General features: G+C 43.4%; 1 protein-coding gene across 1 annotated transcript; it reads left to right on the top strand.

Moving 5' to 3' along the window:
• Positions 1-3,551: 3,551 nt before the first annotated feature.
• LOC136129569 (zinc finger protein 621-like) lies at positions 3,552-9,444 on the top strand. Its single transcript, XM_065885926.1, has 4 exons — positions 3,552-3,621; positions 5,786-5,938; positions 6,518-6,625; positions 8,387-9,444. The coding sequence occupies exons 1-4, from the start codon at positions 3,552-3,554 to the stop codon at positions 9,442-9,444; spliced, it is 1,389 nt and encodes a 462-aa protein (XP_065741998.1).
• Positions 9,445-19,959: the final 10,515 nt, after the last annotated feature.

Below are 19,959 nucleotides of genomic sequence, written 5' to 3' on the forward strand. Positions count from 1 at the left end.
CCAGTGGACACCGTTAGAAACTGCTCCTACATCTCATGGAAGATGCAGAGGCTCTGGCTCCTAGGATGGTGTGTGTGGTTTTGAAATAGCTAGCTGATCGCTCAGTGTAGATTGGGGGAGGGGCCCCACGTGGCCTGGAGGGAGCACAGTAAAGATGGCTTGATAGGTAATTTTGGAAGTTGGGTTTGAAAAGATGTTCTCCAAAGATGGGGCAACACCAGGTTATGATGAGGTTCAGGGGTTAGCTATGTGTTCGGAGAAGTTCGTGAGGCCCGTGTCGGAGGCAGCATGCTATGTGGGAAGAGCCCAGGTTTGCTGTTTGACAGGTTTGGGTTGAAGTCCCAGCTGTGTCACTTCCTGGCTGTGTGATCTTGGGCAAAGTAATGAATTTTTCTGAATCTTAGTTTCATCCTTCGAAAAACGGGAGTAACAACTCTGACTTCATATATATGTTGTAAAGAGTAAATGAAAGACAAGATTTTTTTGATGTGGACCATTTTTAAAGTCTTTATTGAATTTGTTACAATATTGCTTCTGTTTTATGTTTTTGGTTTTTGGGCCACGAGGCTTGTTGGATTTTAGCTCCCTGACCAGGGATTGAACCTGCACTCACTGCACTGGAAGGTGAAGTCTTAACCACTAGACCACCAGGGAAGTCCCAAAGATAAGATTTAAAAGTACCCACCAAATGGGGCTTCCTGGTGGTGCAGTGATTAAGAATCCGCCTGCCAGTGCAGGGGACACGGGTTCGAGCCCTGGTCCGGGAAGATCCCACATGCCGCAGAGTACCTAAGCCCATGCGCCACAACTACTGAGCCTGCACTCTAGAGCCTGCAAGCCACAACTCCTGAGCCCACATGCCACAACTACTGAAGCCCATGTGCCTAGAGCCTGTGCTCCACAACAAGAGAAGCCACTTTCCAGCATTTATTGTTTCTAGAGTTTTTGATAATGGCCGTTCTGACCAGTGTGAGGTGATACCTCACTGGAGTTTTGATTTGCATTTCTCTAATAATTAGTGATGTTGAGCATCTTTTCATGTGTCTCTAGGCCATCTGTATGTGTTCTTTGGTGAAATATCTACTTAGGTCTTCTGCCCATTTTTTAATTGAATTGTTTGTATTTTTGATATTGAGCTCCATGAGCTGTTTGTATATTTTGGAGATTAATCCTTTGTCCATTGTTTCATTTGCAAATACTTTCTCCCATTTGGAGGGTTGTCTTTTCATCTTGTTTATGGGTTCCTTTGCTGTGCAAAACTTTTTTTTTTTTTTTTTTTTTTTTTTGCGGTACATGGGCCTCTCACTGTTGTGGCCTCTCCCGTTGCGGAGCACAGGGTCCGGACGCGCAGGCTCAGCGGCCATGGCTCACGGGCCCAGCCGCTCTGTGGCATGTGGGATCTTCCCGGACCGGGACACGAACCCGTGTCCCCTGCATTGGCAGGAGGACTCTCAACCACTGCGCCACCAGGGAAGCCCTGTGCCAAACCTTTTAAGTTTAATTAGGTCCCATTTTGTTTATTTTTGTTTTTCTTTCCATTACTCTAGGAGGTGGGTCAAAAAAGATCTTGCTGTGGTTTATGTCAGAGTGTTTTTCCTATGTTTTCCTCTAAGAGTTTTATAGTGTCCGGTCTTGCATTTAGGTCTTTAATCCATTTGGAGTTTATTGTTGTGTATGGTGTTAGGGAGTGTCCTAATTTCATTCTTTTACATGTAGCTGTCCAGTTTTCCCAGCACCACTTATTGAAGAGGCTGTCTTTTCTCCATTGTATGTTCTTGCCTCCTTTGTCATAAATTAAGTGACCATATGTGCGTGGGCTTAACTCTGGGCTTTCTATCCTGTGGGTCTTTTTCTTCTCTTGTGTTTCCCGCCTAGAGAAGTTTCTTTAGCATTTGTTGTAAAGCTGGTTTGGTGGTACTGAATTCTCTTAGCTTTTGCTTGTCTGAAAAGCTTTTGATTTCTCTGTCGAATCTGAATGAGTTCCTTGCTGAGTAGAGTAATCTTGGTTGTAGATTTTTCTCTTTCATCACTTTAAGTTTATCATGCCACTCTCTTCTGGTCTGCAGAGTTTCTGCTGAAAAATCAGTTGATAACCTTATGGGGATTCCCTTGTATGTTATTTGTTGCTTTTCCCTTACTGCTTTTAATTTTTTTTCTTTGAATTTAATTTTTGTTAGTTTGATTAATATGTGTCTTGGTGTATTTTTCCTAGGGTTTATCCTGTATGGGACTCTCTGCTTCCTGGACTTGGGTGACTATTTCCTTTCCCATGTTAGGGAAGTTTTTGACTATAATCTCTTCAAATATTTTCTCAGACCCTTTCTTTTTCTCTTCTTCTTCTGGGACCCCTATAATTCGAATGTTGATGTGTTTAGTGTTGTCCTAGAGGTCTCTGAGATTGCCTTGAATTCTTTTCATTCTTTTTTCTTTATTGTGCTCCTTGGCAGTTTATTTCCACCATTTTGTCTTCCAGCTCACTTATTCATTCTTCTGCCTCAGTTTTTCTGTTATTGATTCCTTTTAGTGTATTTTTAATTTCAGTTATTGTGTTGTTCACCTCTGTTTGTTTATTCTTTAGTTGTTCTAGATCTTTGTTAAACAGTTCTTGTATTTCCTCAGTCCTTGCTTCCATTCTATTTCCGAGATTCTGGATCATCTTTACTGTAATTACTCTGAATTCTTTTTCAGGTAGATTGCCTATTTCCTCTTCATTTATTTGGTCTTGTAGGTTTTTACCTTGTTCCTTCATGTGTGACATATTTCTCTGCCATCTCCTTTTTTTTTTTTCCTTTTTTTTGTGAGTGGAATTGTGTTCCTGTCTCACTGGTTGTTTGGCCTGAGGCTTCCAACACTGGAGTTTGTAGGCTGTTAGGTAGAGCTGGGTCTTGATGCCAAGATGAGGACCTCTGGGAGACCTCACTGCGATGACTATTTCCTGGGGCCTGAGGTTCTCTGTTAGCTCAGTGGTTCAGACTCGGAGCTCCCACTGCAGGAGCTTCAGCCTGACCCCCAGCTCGTGAAGCAAGACCCCGCAAGCCGTGCAGGGTGGTGCAAAAAAAAAAAAAGAAAAAAGAAAAAGGAGAACAGTAACAAAGTAAAAAATAAAATTAAACTAGGAAGCTAACAGATATGTTAGAAAAAATATAAAAATAAAAATATAGATGAAACAACAACCAGAAGGTAAAACAGAACCATAATAGTAAAAACAAGGAGTAGGAAAAAAAAAAGATGGAAAAGGCCTTGGCTCTGGAAGGCATGGCCTAAGCAGGGGCGAGGTTTGGGTGGTGGGCATGGCCTATGCTTAGGACCCACAGGACTGGAAAAGGCCCTGACGGGGGTGGGGGGTGGGGCTTAGGCTCAACAGAACAGAAGGGGCCCAGGCGTACCCCCCACCTCTGGTTTCAGAGGGTGGGTAACCCCGCTTGGGAGCTCAGCAGGTATCCTGGGCCCGAGTGGGCAGGGCAAACGCCCTTGCTCCTCTCCTCCTCCAGTCCCAGAGGGCCCCTCCCGCCTGCCTCTCCTGTTCTCCCCGGTCTCCCTTCCCGGGACCGATGCGGCCTGGAGTGGGCTTTGGAGGGCTGGAGAATCAGCCTGGGAACTTAGCAGTCTCCGTGGGCCCGAGTGGGTGGTGCAAACGCCCTCCGCCCGTCTCTTGCTCCTCTGGTCCTGGAGATTGGGCAGGGGAAACGCTGGGTGTGCTCCCCATGATCCGAGCCCCTGAGGGTCCCACTAGTCATGGGACCCCCTCCTGCCTCTCAGCCACCCTTCAGGGCTGCCGGTCCTATCTAGCCTCCACCTCTCCTCCCTGCTCAGTACCCCCATGTCCTACCGGTTCACTTGGGGCTTATTCCCATCTCTTTGGGCATCAGGGTCCCCCACCAGCATCTGGCAGGCGCCCTAGTTGTGGGGAGAGGCAAACTCTGCATCTTCCCACACCACCATCTTCCTGATGCTTCCTAATTTTTATTTTATTATGGAGTATAGTTGATTAACGATGTTGTGTTAGTTTCAGGTGTACAGCAAAGTGATTCTGTTATACATATACAAGTATCTTTTCCTTTTCAAATTCTTTTCCCATTTAGGTTATTACAGAATATTGAGCAGAGTTCCCTGTGCTATACATTGGGTCCTTGTTGGATATCTGTTTTAAATATAGCAGTGTGTACATGTCAATCCCAAACTCCCAGTCTGTCCCTTCCCCCCACTGCCAGTCCCCTGGTAACCATAAGTTCATTCTCTAAGTCTGTGAGTCTGTTTCTGTTTTGTAAATAAGTTAATTTGTATCTTTTTTTTTTTTTTTTAGATTCTGCATATAAGCAATATATCATATGGTATTTGGCTTTCTCTGTCTAACTTACTTCACTTAGTATGATAATCTCCAGGTCCATCCATGTTGCTGCAAATGGCACTATTTCATTCTTTTTAATGGCTGAGTAATATTCCATTGTATATATGTACCACATCTTTTTTATTCATTCTTCTCTCAATGGACATTTAGGTTGCTTCCATGTCTTGGCTATTGTAAACAGTGCTGCAGTGAACATTGGGGTGCATGTGTCCTTTCGAACCATGTTTTTCTCCAGATATATGCGCAGGAGTGGGATTGCTGGATCATATGGTAGCTCTATTTTTAGTTTTTAAGGAACCTCCATACTGTTCTCCATAGTGGCTGTTACAAATTTACATTCCCACCAGCAGTGCAGTGGGTTTCTTTCTGTCCACACCCTCTTCAGCATTTATTGTTAGTAGATTTTTTGTTAATGGCCATTCTGATTGGTGTGAGGTGAATCTCATTGTAGTATTGATTTGCGTTTCTCTAATAATCAGAGGTCCTGAGCATCTTTTCATGTGCCTCTTGGCCATCTGTATGTCTTCTTTGGAGAAATGTCTATTTAGGTCTTTTGCCCATTTTTGGATTGGGTTTTTTTTTTTTAACATTGAGTTTCATGAGCTTTTTTGTAAATTCTGGAGATTAATCCCTTGTTGGTCACATCGTTTGCAAATATTTTCTCCCATTCTGTGGGTTGTCTTTTTATTTTGTTTATGGTTTCCTTTGCTGTGCAAAAGCTTTTGAGTTTAGTTAGGTCTCATTTGTTTATTTTTGTTTTTATTTCCATTACTTCAGGAGATGATCAGAAAAGATCTTGCTGTGATTTATGTCAGAGAGTGTTCTGCCTATGTTTTCCTCTAAGAGTTTTATAGTATCTGCTCTTACATTTAGGTCTTTAATCCATTTTGAGTTTATTTTAGTGTATGGTGTTAAAGAATGTTCTAACTTCACTTTTTTACATGTAGCTGCACTGGGACTATTCCTAAGGAGTGGCTCCTCTGCGCATAGTGGAAGCTGTTGGGGAAGACCAGGAGAAGCTGGGGCAGGGAGTACATGCGGCCATGCATATGTACTTCGGCTGAGGGAAGACAGAGAGAGTGGTTGGTGTACAGAGAATTAGGTGACAGGTTAAGAGTACATGAGGGCAGCAGGTGCTAGAGGGACAGATCCATGGAGAAATGAACATAGGGGTTGATGCAGTTACCAGGCAGGAGAGCCCCAGATGCCAAGTTATGAGGTTAGGATGACAGTTTGGAGCCCCAGAACTGAGTAGGTGGGAGAGCATTGGTGTTCTTAGTTTGGAGATGGGAACACTGGCCTCTGGCTGGCCTCTGGCTGGGGTGCTGAATGCTCTTGTCCATAGAGCAAACCTTCCATGGGGCTCAGAGTCACAGACCCTGGCAGGTCCATCTCTTCCCTGCAGCTCAGACTGCCCCCTTCTGGCCCTCGCTCAAGGCTTCAGCAGGAACCTGTTGTTTCAGGAGCCAGTGACTTTTGAGGATGTGGCCGTGTACTTTACCCAGAACCAGTGGGCCAGCCTGGAGCCTGTGCAGAAGGCCCTGTACAGGGAGGTGATGCTGGAGAATTATGCAAATGTGGCTTCCCTGGGTAAGGTCTCTCTCATTGGCCCTCTGTGATAGTTTCACGTCTTCTCAGATGTCTTGGGGATTCTAGTAGTCCTTAGGTTTGATGGCTCCAGAGGGGAGTTCTGCACTTATCAGCCTTTGGAGATGCTGAGTGGGGAAATCCCAGGTTCCCTTTGGCTTTGAAATTGGACTTCATTACTTCCCAGGGAAGAGCGTGGTTCTGGACCCTGAGGGAGAGGATTCTCCCGGGTACCCCCGGGAGACCTCTGTTCCTCCATCCTTCCAGTGTTGTGGGATGTGGGCCCTCTCCTGTGTGGAGGAGCCTCCCAGGATATCAGTACATACATCCTTCCTGGAGGGATTTCCTTTCTTCTGAGTCAGGGTGAGCTTGCACTTTCTCCCTGAGGAGAATCACTGTCTCCCTGGCCATACCTTGGAGCACAGTTTGGACCCCTTCCTCAGAACCCCTGGTGGCCCATTGGTCCCCTGGGCAGTCCACTTCTCCCCTCCCCAACTAGCCCACGATGGGCTGGGCAGAGAGATCTCAGGAACAGCTCTGGATGTCTCCCCTCAACTTGTCTCTCTCTCTTTCTTGCTGGAGAAGCACTTCCATTCCCTACACCTGTTCTGATCTCACAGCTGGAGAGAGGGGAAGCACCATGGGGCCCAGATCCCTGGGAAGCAGAGATTTTGAGAGGCATCTGTCCAGGTGAGTAAGAGGACCTAGTGCTTTCTGGTTTGCCTTCCTGGTTTACTAGAAATATTTCTCCTGCAGCAGAGAACAAAGCTCCCTGTAGTTTTTATAAGGTAGTACTCAGTACACTCTCTGACCTCTGTTGAGCTCCCGCGCTGAGCCCGGAAGGACCAGTCGCTAGGAGTGCATAGCTGCACGCTGTCCACATCCACATGGCTATCCTCCCATGGAAAAGCTGTGACCCACTACATCTGAAACCACCTCTTTTCTCACTTTACCAGGGAAAATATTGAATTTTATGCCAATTTTCATGGCAAAGAAGTAGGGTTTCAGCCATACTTTTAAGGAAAATATTATTCTGTGGGTCAAACTGATTTATCTGTGCCATAGCTATGATTTTATTTGCCTCTTTAGTGTTTAAATCATGTTTAGTATTTAAAAGTTCCTGATGTCATAATCGTGAGATTTACGATGTATTTGTTTTCTATAGGGCTATAGAGGAAAGGGCAAGAATATTCCCCCAATACCACACCCAATACACCCACCCACCCTAAAATTTCCCAGAGACTGCTTACCAGTCCCGGGAGCTTTTGTTTACTTGGGTTTTCTTTCTTTTAGGAAGAAAGTTTCCAAGCCTCATTTCTCACACATACTGCAACGTTGTAAATAGTGGTTCCTTTAGCAGTAATACCACAGTAGCCTACAGCTCTTCGATCAACTTGTGTTCTGGCTGACTTTCTGAAAGAACTAATGTTTTATCCCAGAATATTATGTGGATTTTTTTTTTTTTTTTTTTGGCCATGCTGCGTGGCTTGTGGGATCTTAGTTCCCCGACCAGGGATTGAACCTTGGCCCTCAGCAGTGAGAACACAGAGTCCTAACCACTGGAACACCTATGTGGAATATTTAGAAGTAGAATTATCAGGGCTTCCCTGGTGGTGCAGTGGTTGAGAGTCTGCCTGCCGATGCAGGGGACATGGGTTCATGCCCCGGTCTGGGAAGATCCCACATGCTGTGGAGCGGCTGGGCCCGTGAGCCCTGGCCGCTGAGCCTGTGCGTCCGGAGCCTGTGCTCTGCAACGGGAGAGACCACAACAGTAAGAGGCCCACGTACTGCAAAAAAAAAAAAAAAAAAAAGTAGAATTATCAGGCCATTATTTAGAATTCAGAATATGGGTGGTTTCCTGGCTTCCAGGTGGGGCATTGGGATCCATTGTCTCTCTGTGTGTGTTACCACACTGCTCAGCCGCTCATCTAACGGGTGTCTTTTCCCTTCTTCGAGATCTCCCTCTCTCTCTTTTAAAACCTGTTTCCATTTCTTACTGATTCCTCTCACCTCTCCCACTCTTTTTTCTTTTTTTCCCCTCCTGCCTCTTTTCCTTACCCCCATCCCCTTTTTTAACTGGCTGTGCCGCATTGCTTGCGGGACCTTAGTTCCCCAACCAGGGATTGAACCTGAGCCCCCTGCAGTGGAAGCATGGCGTCCTAACCACTGGACAGCCAGGGAAGTCCCCTTCCCATTCTCATTCTGCACATTTCACCTGCCCTGGTTCATTCCCCAGCCCTTCCTTATAAGAGGCACTTCCTGGACTGGTTCCAGTGTCATCACTTCTCCAGTTATATGTTATTGTTTTTCTTTTTCTCTCTCATCCTCCTTTATGGATACTTGTAGCCATCTTATTGGTAATTTTTAAAAAATCACTTCCTACGAGAGAAAATCAGGACCTGTTTCCCTTCCAGTTCAGTAACGAGGAACACTTGTGGTTTCTTTGGTCAGGTGGTGAGTCCTGGACTAAGACAGAAGAGCCAGTGGTAAAGCAGGAAGCCCCTGAAGAAACAGAGGTGCACAGCATGCCAGTGGGAGGGCTTTTCAGAAACGTGTCTCAGCACTTTGATTTTAAAAGCAAGGCACCATGGCAGACTTTCAGTCTGAATCCCAATCTAATACTTCGAGGTGGAATGAAGTTCTACGAGTGTAAAGAATGTGGGAAGATCTTCAGATATAACTCAAAGCTCATTCGGCATCAGATGAGCCACACTGGGGAGAAGCCCTTCAAATGTAAGGAATGTGGCAAAGCTTTCAAGTCCAGCTATGACTGTATCGTACACGAGAAAAATCACATTGGCGCAGGACCCTATGAATGTAAGGAGTGTGGCAAAGGTCTGAGCTCCAACACAGCCTTGACCCAGCATCAGCGGATCCACACGGGCGAGAAGCCGTATGAGTGTAAGGAGTGCGGCAAGGCCTTCCGTCGGAGCGCAGCCTACCTTCAGCATCACAGGCTACACACTGGGGAGAAACTCTATAAATGTAAGGAATGTTGGAAAGCTTTTGGGTGTAGGTCACTCTTTATCACCCACCAGAGAATTCACACCGGGGAGAAACCCTACCAGTGTAAGGAATGTGGCAAGGCGTTCACCCAGAAGATTGCTTCCATTCAACATCAGAGAGTTCACACCGGAGAGAAGCCTTATGAGTGTCAGGCATGTGGGAAAGCCTTCAAGTGGTACGGCAGCTTTGTTCAGCATCAGAAATTGCACCCCGTGGAGAAGAAGCCTGGCAGGGCTCTCAGGCCGTCCCTGCTGTGTCCCCAGGGCCCCTCTTCAGCCTTAGCTAACATGCCTTTCCAGGGCCTCTGCTCTGCTCCGGCTGTGGCCATGCCTTCACTGGCCTTGCCACATGCCGTCCTCATTCCTGCCTCCAGGCCCGTGTTAATGCTGCTGCCCGCCTCTGGAGTCCCTTCTCCTGTCCAAATAGTACGAGTCTTCCAGGGTCTTCCTCCCACTGTGAAGCCTTCCCCAGTTATTCTGACCCCTTCTCTTCACCCCTCGTGAGCTCTGTCTTGGCACTTCTCTGGCTGTTACACACAGCAGATCTCCAACCTAACTTAAGCTTGATTTGTGGCTTTTATGCCGTACATGTGTTACGGCTGTTTCGGCATAAGCGCCATTGTAATCGAGATATATTTAAAGACTGTGCTTGTATGATATTTTCTGTTTATTTCTGGGTAGAAAATGGAAATACTTGACCTTCATTTTGGTCCCTTTCAGACTTGAACAGTAACGGCTGTGTGTGCATTGTGGGGCTGCTGGTGGTCGAAGTGCTAATAGGACGCTTTGGTGAATTAGGGACGTTTGAGAGAGAGGACATCCCCGTATTAGGCCCCTGTGATTAGAGAGAAGCAGCCTGGGAGAAACAGAGGAGGCATTTAAGACCTGTCAGAGTTGAGAATTGCAATGAGCTTCCAACCATGGCCTTTAGAAATGAATGCAGATTGTTCACTGGGTGAAGGTGTGTATTCATGCAGTTGAAGTTGGGTTGCTATTGACACAGATCATTGAGGATCTTGTACGTCTCTGCAAAAGATCATTTGAAATAACCAGTTTAAAAAAAAAGAAAACATACAGTGATAACAATCATTTATATGATGAATAGCAATCATGTCTTTAAACATGAAGTTGGTTTTTTTTAATCTTTAGTTTTGCTCTTGGTATCTAGATGTTTCCTTGTAACTTTGGTTTCCTAAGTAAACATACACCAAGGCATTCATCTTTGTTCCATCTGTTGCATAAATTTTTCTTGGTGTGCATTCTGATTTCCTGTTTGCAAGCACTGGTTTCTACATTGACTTTTCTCCAAATTGTAAACATGAACTTTGGCAAATTACTAAAGAAATAGGAGCAACCGATTTGGGGGAAATCTGAATATGCCTGCAGAATTGTATTTTAGGAATAAAGAGGGCTATGTAACGGGTCAGTGGTTAAGCTTATGTGACAGGTTAGTGAAGTGGAATTTTGGATTGCTCTTGCTTTTGACCTTAGGTGAGAATCTTTTATAACTGTGCAAAGGACTGTGTGAAGTAATTCCTGGAAAAAGAACTTGAGTTATGCATTACAGGCACACCTTGTTTTATTGCGCTTCACTTTATCCATTTCGCAGATAACTTGTTTTTTTACAAATTGAAGGTTTGTGACAAAACTGCATTGTTGGATAATGGTTAAGAGTTTTTAGCAATAAAGTATTTTTTAATTAAGGTATGTTCTTTTTTTAGACAATGCTATTACATACTTCATAGACTATAGTGTAAACAACTTTTATATGCACTGGGAAACCAAAATATTCATGTGGCTTGCTTTCTTGCTATATTTGCTTTATGGTGGTGGTCTGGAACTGAACCAGAAGTATCTCTGAGGTCTGCCTGTATTAGCACTAATATAAAGTAAATCCTTAAATGTTGATGGAAGGGGCCATAACATTTTTTTAAAGTTGCTTTTGCTGTCTACATGTGTCTCCATTGCAGTTAACAGAAAAACCTTTACATTAGTGGTTCTTAAACTTTACCATGTGTCCGAATAAGCTGGTATAAAAAGAGTAATTTTCTGGCCAAACTCTCAGAGATTCTGATTTTGGATATCCATGGTGATGCCCAGACCTTTAGTGTGGACCACACTTTGAGAGAGGTACCTTGAGCAGCAAATGCCTGGTGGGTGTACCTTGATAAAGGGCTTGCCCTATTTCACAGTGATCTTCAGGAGAGAAACCTCTAAAAGTAGTTTAGGTGGTAAGAGTTTTAGAAGAAAAGAGAAAAGTAAGTGAAATTTGTTCTGTAGGGAAAAAAAGGGGCAAAGAGAACTGATGTAGCTTATGAAGAGTTCTTGAGGTCTCCACTGCCAGAAGGTTCGTGGGGTTGACATTGGTTACCTTTTGCTGTTTTTGTGGTTTATTTGCATGTTGGATGAAAGAATGAGGAAAATTTTTTTCTTATATAAAGTTAGTACACTTCAAACTAGCTCTTGGGTTAAAGAGAGCGCAAAGTGAAAGCTGCAGATGATTTAGAACTGAACAACAGTAAGAATAGATCATAGCAGGGTCTAGGGGATGTGGTGAAAGGTGGTACTTGGAGCAATGTTTACAGTCTTGGATGCATTCTTTAGAAAATGAGTTTGAAGGCTTGCAATTCAGAAGGTTGGGGTGGGCGGCGGGATGGTGGTGGGAAACAAAAAAAATTAACCAAAAACTAAAAACCAAGCAAACAGACCACCAGCCCCCTTCCCAATAAACTTAGAAATAAGATACACAGCAGAGTTTGGTGTTTGTTTATTTATTTATTTACTTACTTAATTTATTTTTGGCTGCATTGGGTCTTAGTTGTGGCATACAGGATCTTCATTGAGGCAGGCGGGATCTTTCGTTGTGGCACGGGCTTCTCTCTAGTTGTGGCATGTGGGTTTTCTCTTCTCCAGTTGCGGTGTGCAGGCTCCAGGGCGCGTGAGCTCTGTAGTTGTGGTGCGCAGGGTCCAGAGCGCGTGGGCTCTGTAGTTTGCAGCACGCAGGCTCTCTAGTTGAGGCGCATGAGCTCAATAGTTGTGGCGCACGGGCTTAGTTGCCCCACGGCATGTGGGATCTTAGTTCCCTGACCAGGGATTGAACCTGCATCCCCTGCATTGTAAGGCGGATTCTTTCCCACTGGACCACCAGGGAAGTCCCCAGGGTTTGGCAAAGATGGCAGTTGAACATGTTAGCATTTACACCCTCCTGAACCTCCACTAAGATAGTAAAGAGTTTAAAAATTAAAAAGCGTAAACTCAGAAGGACAATGAAAATAAGCTGATGACAACATTTTGGAAGCTCAAAATCAGGTGAAAGGGTTGTGACTTTTAGCAGAGCTGAGAAAGGTAAATCCTAAGCCACATTGCAGGAAGCTGAGCAGCACCCCCATGTGGCAGAATTCCCAGAAAGGCTTAGGAACTGAAGATTCAGAAACCTCTGGAAGAAGGGGATGCTGGTGGGGTGAAGAACAGGAAAATTGGCTAAAAGTCTTTAAGAAGAACTTAGATTCCTGGTCACTTCCCCACCTCTCTCTTCTCTGGAGCAGTGTAGCAGGAATTTTGAATGTTGGGGAACCACACTGAATGTTAGGTCCTTCTCTGTCACCCCCTCACCTACTCCTGGTTCTATCCAGAGCCTGCTAATAGACTTGTGCACCTTCTAGGCTGGAAATCAGAACTTTCTTTGGGAGATCTGATCAAGTCAAGTGAAGAGATCAGTGATTCCTCAGTAAAATAGCTCCACACAGAAGTGCCGACTGTGCACGCAGAACTTCTCACCAGCTTTTTGATGCTCCATTTTTAAATAAAAAAAAAAAAAGCCAAGGATGTGAAAAAGGCTGAAACGGGGGAAAAAAGCGCTATTGAAACAGACTATGCAGTAAGAAGAAAATTTAGAATCCTAAGGTTACAGAAGATGTTTGCAACTAACCCTGAGACAATAGATTGCTGAAAAAAAGGAAAATTCAGAGAACAAAAAAGAACTCTTGAAAACAAAGTTGATATCAGAAATGAGACACTCAGTGTCAGCATTGGAAAATAAAGTCAAGGGAATCACCCAGAAAGTATAACAAGAAGAGGTGAAAGTGGTAAAAAGAGGTCCAGGATAGGTGACCTAATAGTTAAGTAGGCAGTAAAGAGAGGAATAGAGACATGGGAGAGGAGGAAGTCATAAAAGAAATGTCAGTACTTCAAGGAGATTTCCCCGAACCGAAGTCTAGGGCTTTGTGCCTTCATCAGCCCGTATTAAGAGGAGGCCCCAAGTATTGGAGTAAGACTACCCTGTCGTCAGGCCTCAGGCGGCAGGAATGAAGTAAGAGCCTCGCTCACTAGGGGTCCAGACCCCACCACCATCCTGCAGTCTCAGCCTTCCCATTGTTAGCAGTCCTGAGACTGTCAGAACATTCTCAGCACGTACTATGTGTTTATCTCAGTCACCACAAGGAACCCGGAACTCAAGGGTAACCTCCACCTCTTGGAAATGTAATCATCTACATCTCTGCAATTCCCCTTTTTGTCTTCATGTGTTACCTTTCTCCAACTACTGAAAACTTCACTCCACTCTCTGAAGCTGGCGGCCCATTGGTAGTGAAAGTCCCTTCGTGCTCAGCATCCCTGAACATTGCCTTTACCTTCTCGCTGTAATCAAAACCTCATCCATTGAGGGTGCTGTTTCTACCCAGGCACCCTCTGAAATGGTGGTTATATTTCTTCCACATTCCTAATGTCACATAGCTTGGGTCCTCCTCTTTCTCTGTGCCAGGTTCAGGCCATTCTCCACCTCTCCCTTTTCGCCAAAACCTCCACCTTTGAATCTTACGTCATTAGGCTGGAACCTCTGGGTCACATGCCCTCGTTCCTTGAAGATGTTAGCTTGTGGCCTGCTGTCACTCTGTTCAACATTAATCTTTTTCTTTTTTTTTTTGGCCTTACCATGTGGTTTGTGGGATCTTAGTTTCCCCGACCAGGGATTGAACTCAGCCGCATAGCAGTGAAAGCACGGAGTCCTATCCACTGGACCACCAGGGAATTCCCCAAAATCCATTTTAACACGTTTAAGCAGAAAGGGATTTCCTGCCTACCACTAGGTAGCTTACAGAATTTCCAAAAAGGAAACAAGCTGGGATACCACATAGATGCCAAGAAAAATGACCAGGGTCAGTACCAAGAGGCTCCAGTGGAAACCCAGCAGCTGCTGGTGCCTGCTACTAGACTGCCACCCCACCCCACTGAAGAGAGGGGCTAGACCTCCAGGAGGTTTGCTACGTATTCTGAGAAAAAGCAAGTACACCCACAACCATTTTGGTAGGATACTGACTGTATGGTGTCATGACCTTTATTTCCATCTTCTGAGAAGCTGTACCTGCTCAGTGGAAATTGGTTGTATGTGTACATCTAAGTAGCAAGGGCTTCTGGGAAATAGTTTTTGGATTCTACCTGGGAAAGTGAGATTTATAATGTGGAGAAGTCCTAAAATGGGGAAAGGATTTTCAAAATATTTTGGGCAGCTATAAAATAGCAGATAGTCATCACAGGCATAGAAAATGACCGAAATCTCTGAAGAAGGCACTATATTCATGGGTAGAGAAGGTCAATATCAAGATTACAATTTTTGCCAAGTGAATTTATACGTTAAAAGCAGTTCCAGGCTTCCCTGGTGGTGCAGTGGTTGAGAGTCCGCCTGCCTATGCAGGGGACACGGATTCGTGCCTTGGTCCGGGAAGATCCCACATGCTGCGGAGCGGCTGGGCCCGTGAGCCATGGCCGCTGGGCCTGCGCGTCCGGAGGCTGTGCTCCGCAACGGGAGAGGCCACGACAGTGAGAGGCCCACGTACCGCAAAAAAATAAAAATATAAAAAATAGGTTCCAGTCAAAATTACTAGCGGGTTTGTGTGTGTGTGTGTGTGTGCGTGCGTGTGCGCACACATGCAACCTTACAAATTGATTCTAAAATTTATACAGAAGAGTAAAGGGCAGTGGCTAAGACAATTTTGAAGAAGGTGGGAGATTTTGTGCTACCAGATATTAAATATATTGATCTTCAAAACAACAAAACAAAAACAAAGCAAAATCCTCCAGAACCTAAGATACACTGTAATATGATTTATATGAATTAAAGCAACAATATACTGTTTAGAAATATACAGATTTTATGCAAAATTATACACATTTATACAAAATACAGAATTATAGAGAAATAAAGTGAAGTGTGATCAAGCATCAGTGGCACAGGCTGAGAAAATATACTTCTATTCCTCTCCCCTCCTTCCTCCTTTATTCTCCTCTTACTGCTTCTCTCATTCTGTCCCAGATTCCAGGAACTCAGTCCCAAATGCTGCCCCCCAGTGGTCCAGCACCCCCCACCTTTGCCCTATCTCTTTGCTGAAAACAATAGTAGATATTTTGTTTCTAAAATATCTTGAATTAATGATTCTCAAAGTACTTTACAAAGTGTGTTCTCTTAACACCCGTATAAGTAGATGAGTACAAATATTTTATGGCTGTCCAGAAAGAAATTATGTGATTTGCTGTAACCTCAGTACCTTGTTTTAAAAGCTAGATAATATAGAAAAGAATATATTGCTTAAAGAAAACATTTTGAAACTTTTATTACATGAAGCCCAATTATAAGGCTGGCTCATATATTTCTCATAAATGAATCAGTAATGAATGTTATTTCATTTCTACCAATCTACCTACTAGTTACATAGATTTGTGGTGTTACAGGAAATTTCGGTTGGTCAGAATTTTCAATTTTCACCTTTGCCACCTACTCAAAGACACCTTGGATTTTACTAATGATAAAAATATATACTTTCCCCATGCTGTTTACCATGCAATATTAAAGCACAATGCACTGCAAGTTAGATTTTCTTTTTGGAAAATTTATTTATTTTCGGCCGTGTTGGGTCTTTGTTGCTGTGCGCGTGTTTCTCTAGTTGCCACTCTTCATTGTGGTGCGCAGGCTTCTCATTGTGGTGGCTTGTTGCAGAGCACGGGCTCTATGCACACGGACTTCAGTAGTTGTGACGCACGGGCTTAGTTGCTCCACGGCATGTGGGATCTTCCTGGACCAGGGATCGAACCCATGTCCCCTGCATTGGCAGGCAGATTCTGAACCACTGCACCAGCAGGGAAGTCCCCAAGTTAGATTTTCTATCTCAGGTTTGTATAAAAAGAAACTCCAGAGATGGTAAATGATCTTGCTTAAGGGACACAGTGGCTAGAGACAGAACTGAAGCATTTTGATGCCCCCTTTCAGCTCTGATTTTAACTTTCTAAGAAAAACAGTCTCAAGTATAGCCAGGAGTTTTCAGTGTATCAAGTAATTACTTACATGGGATAGATTATTTTTTTCTTGCTGTTGTTTTGCAGGCAGTCTTAGCAGCTTAGTTGCAATTTGTTCTTCACTGACTAGTAGCAAATTGGTTAATTATGGAAGGAGTGATGTCCATTAGATTGCAAAAGTGCAAATATTGAGTCTTAAATGTATAGGTAGCAGAAATGTGAAGCCAAATTGTGTCCGTTCCTGAGAAGGAGGTTCTCCTTATAGCCACTGCTGTGCTGGGACAGGGCAGTTTTCTTGTACCTTCTCAGCTCTCTCATTTCCCATAAACAAGACGTCTGATTATTTTATAAGCAGTTGAGAAGAGGTGTCTACATTATTTCCACTTTTAATCTCTTGATCATATAAAATGGCTTTTAAATTTTTTAAAGTTTTTTTTCTAATTAGAAATACATGTTTTGAGCAAAAATCTAGCCTAGAAGAGTATCTAGGCCTGAATTTCACCACTTTTAATACTTTGGTGAACACACAAACACACACGCACACACAATGAACACACAAACACACACGCACACAGAATGAATGAATCTGTAATATGCATATTGTATCATAGGCTCCTTTTTTCAGTTAGCAGAATACCATGCACATGTCCTAGTCGACAAATGATCTATAATGTCATGTTTAATAGCTACATAATATTGCACTGCATGGATTTCTTCATGGAACCAGTCTCTTATTAATGAACATTTAGGATATTTCCATTTTGTATCACTTTAAATACTTTGATGAACACCTAGTACATACATGGTTGACACAGTCATGATTTATTATTTTTTAGCTGATGTCTACAGTTTTTTTTAAATAAAAGAAATAGAACATTTCTCATAAGGGTTCCTTTGATACCGAGTCCAAGCTCGTCCAGCTTGCTGCACAACAGGCCAATAAATCGGGAGACGAGTTGTTGATGCAAGGAATAATGGCTGTAATGGGAAAGGTAGCAGACCGGGAAGATGGCAGACTAGTGTGACAAAGAACCATCTTCCTTCAGTCAGAATTCGGGCTCCTTTTACACAGAGGAGGGGGAGGGGGCCCCTGCGATGCCAACCAATGGCCGAGCGGGACCACTAACGGATGCTCGCTAACGGCCCTGCACTAACAGCCATGTGCCCACCCTGCCCCTATTATACCTTTTGTTCTATTTTGCTGTTTTATTATTTTTCCAGAGGTAATCTATAAATAGTAAATGGCACTGCTTTTCACATTTGAAAAAGTTGACGTCTGTGCTGTTGTCCCAGAGATGCAGGAGACAGTTAATGCCGTGTGCAATCACGTACGCTAATTCTCTCTTCGTCTCTGTGGGTTATTAGTCTATCCCGTTTTTTAGCAACACCGCAACAAAGAGTAGCCCCCGCTCGCCGCAACTAGAGAAAGCCTGTGCACAGTAACAAATACCCAACGCAGCCAAAAATAAATAAATTTAAAAAGTTTTAAATTTACTAAAGATAACAGTATTGTTATTATGTAAGAGAATATTCTGAGGAAGTATACCCACTGAAGTATTTATGGATAAAGGGCCACAATGTATGCAAATTACTCTTAAATATTTCAGAAAAAAATGATCATCTATCTATCTCTGTCCATCCATCCATCCACCCACCCACCCACGAGAGAGAGAGAGAGAGAGAGAGAGAGAAGGAGGGAGAGAAAGAAAAAGCAAATACTAAAGAAAATGGAGCAAAATGTTAATAGGTGAATGTAGGTAAAAGGTAACAGGTTTCATGTACTATTCTTATTCTTACAACCATTCTATAAATTTGAAATATAAAAAAAGTAATATAAATGTATTTTTGGATATTCAAGGACTAAATAATTTAACCATCATGTTACAAGAATATGTGTGCTTCAGAAAAATGAGAAAGTAATGTAGAAAAAGTACAGAAGATCTAGGAAATTGGAAATCTGGCACAGGAGAAGGAGAAAGGAAGCTCCAAGAAGGCAACAGTAACCAGTCCAGACTGAAATAGAAGGATAAAGCATTGTGGGAGAGAGAGGTGAAAAACAAACAAACAACAAACAAACAAAAAAGGGACTGATAGGGACTTCCCTGGCAGTCTAGTGGCTAAGACTCTGTGCTTCCACTGCAGGGGGCAAGGGTTCATTCCGTGCTCGGGGAACTAAGATGCCACATGAGGCATGGCATGGCCAGGAAAAAAAAAAGGAGCTAATAGATTACTTGAAGTGTTTGAGTGTTCAGAGAAAATATTGTTTCACAGATCTGTGAGAGAATTTGGAAAAAAATAATAAGGGGTAATACAAAACAAAGCAAATTACAAAAGAAAAAAAAATCCAGGCAACTGTGAAGTACAGGAAAAGCAAAAAGTTGAGTAAGAAAATGTAGTCATAAATCATAAAACACACCTTGGCTTATCAAGTAACAATATTAACAGTCATGATAAATAAATACTACAGTTTTTTATAACCAAAATTTGTGTTATATTGGGAGAATGAGGGAGTATAATGAGATGTAAAAAATTACATCCTCAATGAACACAACCAGATAGAACTCAATAGATTCTATCTAAAATTAATAACTCTGTGAAGAGCAGTATAAACATATGTGGCAGCTACTGTTGGGTGCCTACAAAACAGCCACTCCCTTTCTTCCTTCTACCCAGATTTTGTTCAGCATTCCCTACTTCCACTGGCCACATGTAGCAGGGGGCATCTCCAAGGAGTAAACGCTGCTTGGTACAAGTTGATCATGCTGGGCCCATACCCCCTTTTTTTTTTTACCAGCCAGGGCATGACAATGTGCTGTAATTCTAGCTGATGATTTTTTAATATACATACGTATGTATGAGTGTGTATACACGTACTTGCTCACAGTTTTTTAAACCCCCAATGGAATTATACTATAGATCAGTTCTTCTCAAACTTGAACGTGTTAAAAATGATCCAGAGGAGGCTTCCCTGGTGGCGCAGTGGTTGAGAGTCCGCCTGCCGATGCAGGGGACACGGGTTCGTGCCCCGGTCCGGGAAGATCCCACATGCCGCGGAGTGGCTAGGCCCGTGAGCCATGGCCGCTGAGCCTGCGCGTCCGGAGCCTATGCTCCGCAACGGGAGAGGCCACAACAGTGAGAGGCCCACGTACCGCAAAAAAAAAAAAAAAAAAAAAAAAAAAAATGATCCAGAGGACATCGTAAACACATTACCTTGTGCCATCCCCAGAGATTGCCATACTGCAGGGCTTACGGCTCAGTCCTCCCAAGGACCAGTGGACAAACTCACCTGCAGTCCTGCCACCTCAGACCCTCTGAATATGCACGACTTATGTCCCCATGCCTACCATTTCTCTTTCCAATCCTGGGGGAACAATTATCTTCATTCTAGATTTCCCTTCCAACCAGAAAAGCACAAAGCCTGCATTGCATCGTCTCCCCAGTCTAGTTAATGCCCTTAACAAATTTATGCTTTTAACAGCAAATGCCTATTTTTTAGATATTGTTTTCATGCTAAACTCCCGATTTGCAGTTCTTTTTTTTCTTTTTTTCTTTCCTTTTTTTTTTTTTTTTTTTTTTTAAGAAAAACACTTATTAACTGCACCCATAAGGAGAGAAAAATCCAGATTTTAGTTTGTGAGATACCTGGCTACTCTCCCGGGAGAGGAAAAACAATTATCATCACTTCTTGATGATTGACAGCAGCAGAACAACAAAACTAAAAAAAACCGCAAATCA

This window comes from Phocoena phocoena, chromosome 10 (assembly GCF_963924675.1).
Source record: "Phocoena phocoena chromosome 10, mPhoPho1.1, whole genome shotgun sequence".
Classification (NCBI taxonomy): Eukaryota; Metazoa; Chordata; class Mammalia; order Artiodactyla; family Phocoenidae; genus Phocoena; species Phocoena phocoena.